The sequence below is a fragment of the Atta colombica genome, unplaced genomic scaffold, assembly GCF_001594045.1.
Source record: "Atta colombica isolate Treedump-2 unplaced genomic scaffold, Acol1.0 scaffold38, whole genome shotgun sequence".
Lineage (NCBI taxonomy): Eukaryota > Metazoa > Arthropoda > Insecta > Hymenoptera > Formicidae > Atta > Atta colombica.
Genome location: NW_017259490.1, coordinates 2671141 through 2674913, shown reverse-complemented (window position 1 = coordinate 2674913; position 3773 = coordinate 2671141). Strand labels below are relative to the sequence as shown.

The following is a 3773-nucleotide window of genomic DNA, read 5'->3' as shown; positions in this document are numbered from 1 at the left end:
TATATAGGGCTTCCTTTATTACTTAATAATTAAAAATTATTACTTAGTAATTAAAAATTACTAAGTATTACAGCATTGAAAAATGTTAGAAATAATTGAAAATACCTAAAAATTTATTCACGAATGGCAGTAACAAGTAAAAATATTTTTTAGAAAGTTTAGAAAGTTTATTATATATTAAGATAAATGTATGTTTTTTATTATATTTCTTCTTGATTGATTGGCTCAAGAGTTGATCATTAAAGTTGATGCTCTTCTAAAAAAACAATTTTTTAAAAGTATCTAAATATCTTTGAAGTTCATTTTTACGCTTTTCTATCAGTGTTTTAATTGCATTTAAAGTTTCTGGGTCATGATCAAAATTAATGTCTGAAAATACTTTTATCTGAAACAGATTAATTGAAAATGTTTGATAACAAGTATATTTATAATTTCTTATATCATAATTCAATTTAGATTTTAAAATGTGCACGGTATTATCCAATTTTACAACATGATTTTTTTTCAAAAATAGTTTAAAGATGCAAACATAATTAATTATTAATATTATTATTAATTTAATTATATATAAAGTTGAAATAATTTATATTTATCGCAACAAGTGGTTTTTATTTCAAATGCGCCACAACTTTTTAGTTTAGCTTTATTGATTTGATAGTCGATAAGTCAATAAATATGTAAATTTAGAATCATAAAACATACCTTATCGATTTGTTCATCGTAAAAAACGTTCCGAAGAATAAGTTTTATTATTATTATTGTAGTAAGTTGTGATCTATAAAGACAAAGTAATATATTCATGATTAAATTTTTATGATTCAAAAAATTATATTTACAAAGAGAAATGATATTACTTGGGTTTTATAGTTTCAAAATTGTTCAATATATAATCAAGGATCAAATTGTTGTTCGAATGCTTATCGAGAACAGACTTGATGATAAAAGCATGTTCCTTTCTATGAAATAATGAAGTGTTAAATGTAATATTTAAATAATTGATGATAATATCAGAATTTTCAGAACAACTTAAACTTTTTAATAACATTTTTTTAAATTTTTCCTTTTTTGGATCTGTCTTTTGATATAATTCCAACATTTTATCCCAAGTAGTTCTATTGGCTGCCATTAAACCAATACAATACATAAAATTATGTCCTGGTAACATTCTAAAAAATTTGTCTATATCAATAAAAGATACATATATTTCATATGTATGAATAATTGTTTATTTTATCAAGTTTCATATATTAATGTTCTATGCTTTATTAAGCTACTTTACATTATAAAATTAAATTCCCGTTCTGCGCTACTTTTCCATTTTATATAATACTCGTTTTACATGTTAATCATTTTACAATGAAGAAACAAAAATGATTCTATCGATAAACCGCTTAACAATTTATTGGATATTTTTACTTACAACGTCATATTCTTACATTACGTTATTAGAATAACATAGAATGTTGATTGAGGAAAACAGTAAGGAGACTGTTTGATTTGGGTTATATCGATATGCTGCTTGCACACACCACACACACACACACACACACACACACACACACACACACACACACACACACACACACACACACACACACACACACACACACACACAAATTCAATTTATAAAATAATTGAAATTGTATAAAAGTTACCTGTAAAGTTCTAGATCCGTGAAATGTTGGTTCAATTTAAAAGCGATCGTATTCTTACAAAACTTGTCATCGATGTTACATGCCCATTTTATAGCTTCTAGTCTTATCTGTTTTGTAATATGATCATCATCAGTATTTTCTAAGTATCCTATATTTCGAAGAAGATAGCTAAGGAGTGTCATTATGGTTATCTAAAAATCATGAAATAATAATGTATTGGTTTTACATTTGGATTATTGGCATTTGAATTTGAAAAATTCGATTTGTATTCCTAATGTTTCTGGAAGGGCAAAAAATTTTTATAGAATGTTTAAACATTCATGAAGTGTTCAAAATGTTTGATGCACATATATTCTTTTATTCTATATATTACAAAAATCAATTCAGTAAAAATTAATTTGAGAAATTAATTCTCCACGCCTGAAATTTTTGAGATTATTACAATTTTTGCAGGATGTATATGAAACATATTTCCAATATATAACGATATATATATAAATGGAACAATTATTCGAATGTTGCTCTTACATTCTATAAATATTTTGCGGAAAACTTTTAGAATGTTATTTTTGGAACACTTTATGAATATTTAGCATTAGATGGGATCTATATGTTAAGTTCTTTAAGCTCTAAGGGAACTCTACGTGTTAAGTTCTTTAAAAGCTTTTGAAGGATGATTCTTTACACAAATTTAAGATGAAAACATCTGATGTATCTGATGGACGATTTAGCTTTTTTTATTAAAAAAGTCATATTTTTGCAAAATGACTTCTTCAGAAAAATATATCACACATGATGATATAATTATAATTTAAATATATTACTTGATATTTTATACTATTGTATTCTATTATAGCGATTTTACTATGATTTAAATATCACTATGATATAATATGTAAACAATAAGACATGTAAAATACGCTAAGCATTACAGTGTATTAATACTATTAATTCAATGTGTATTAATACTATTAATTATAACGAGCATTATGTATTCGCAAAATGATTAGTACTGATAATATTCTCTATTTTTACTATACCATAAAGATATGACATTATAAAATTATGCATTATAAATGTTACGGCTTATTATTAATTTATATTTATACTAATAAAAGAATTCTATGTAAAATATATATATAATGCCAACGATATCATATTTACGTAATATTTCGATTAATATTACAAAGAATATATAAATGTAGAACTATAAAAACTAAATAGTCGACTATAATATTACAGATATATCCAGGGTTGGGTTAGTTAATGTTTATTTTTAATTGAATAAAGTTAAAGTTAATGGCTTTACAAAATTAATAAAGTTAAGTTAAAAGTTGAAAGAATAAAAAATTAACTTAACGTAAGTTAAGTCAATATTGAATTAACTTAAATTAAAAAAAAAGTTAATTTTGAAAAAATTATTTTTTAGATCATAATGTTCTAATTTTTCTTAAAATGAGATTAAATAATGCAATATAGATTATTAATTAAATTAAATTTTTAATTTTTTTATTCATATGTGATATAATACATAATGATATAACTATATAAGTTATATAACTTTAAAAAAACAGCCAGCACATAGAGAAAATACAAGATCAGTGATTACTTTTTAATAAGTCTTAAGTCATAAGAAATTGACCAATTACAATCGAAGAGAGATGCGAGAAGAATATTTGACTGTAATTCAAAGGTCAATTTCTTATGATTTTAAGGCTTAAAACATCTATTGTAGATCCGGACTAAGGCTTATGTCATAAGATATAATCGCATAAACTAATCAGAGAACATTAAGCATCTTAAGAAATTACTTAAGATGGCTTAAAATACGAACAGATTATATAGAATATACGCCCTTAATCTTATTATATCTTATTATTTTTTTAAGATATTTAAAAGAGATAAAAAAATTTTTTAACTTAAAAAAAAGTTAAAAGTTAACGTTTAAAAGTAACTTAGTTAAGTTAAAATTTAATGCATTTAAAATTAATTAAATTAAATTAAAAGTTATTAATTTTTTAACTTTTAATATTTTAACTAGTTACTACCTAATCCTGGATATATCTTTATGAGAGAGAGAGGGGGAGAGGGAGGGAGAGAAGGGGAGAGAGAGAGAGG

At 23.6% G+C, this 3773-nt stretch overlaps 1 protein-coding gene across 1 annotated transcript in view; it reads right to left on the bottom strand.

The window, feature by feature from the left end:
• Nucleotides 1-256: 256 nt before the first annotated feature.
• Nucleotides 257-3773, bottom strand: part of LOC108690843 (aminopeptidase N-like) — an 11152-nt gene continuing 7635 nt past the window's right edge. Inside the window, 5 exon segments of the mRNA XM_018198354.1 lie at nucleotides 257-385; nucleotides 703-775; nucleotides 855-1166; nucleotides 1656-1846; nucleotides 2029-2186. Of these exon segments, the coding sequence (XP_018053843.1) occupies nucleotides 257-385; nucleotides 703-775; nucleotides 855-1166; nucleotides 1656-1846; nucleotides 2029-2186 (863 nt within the window).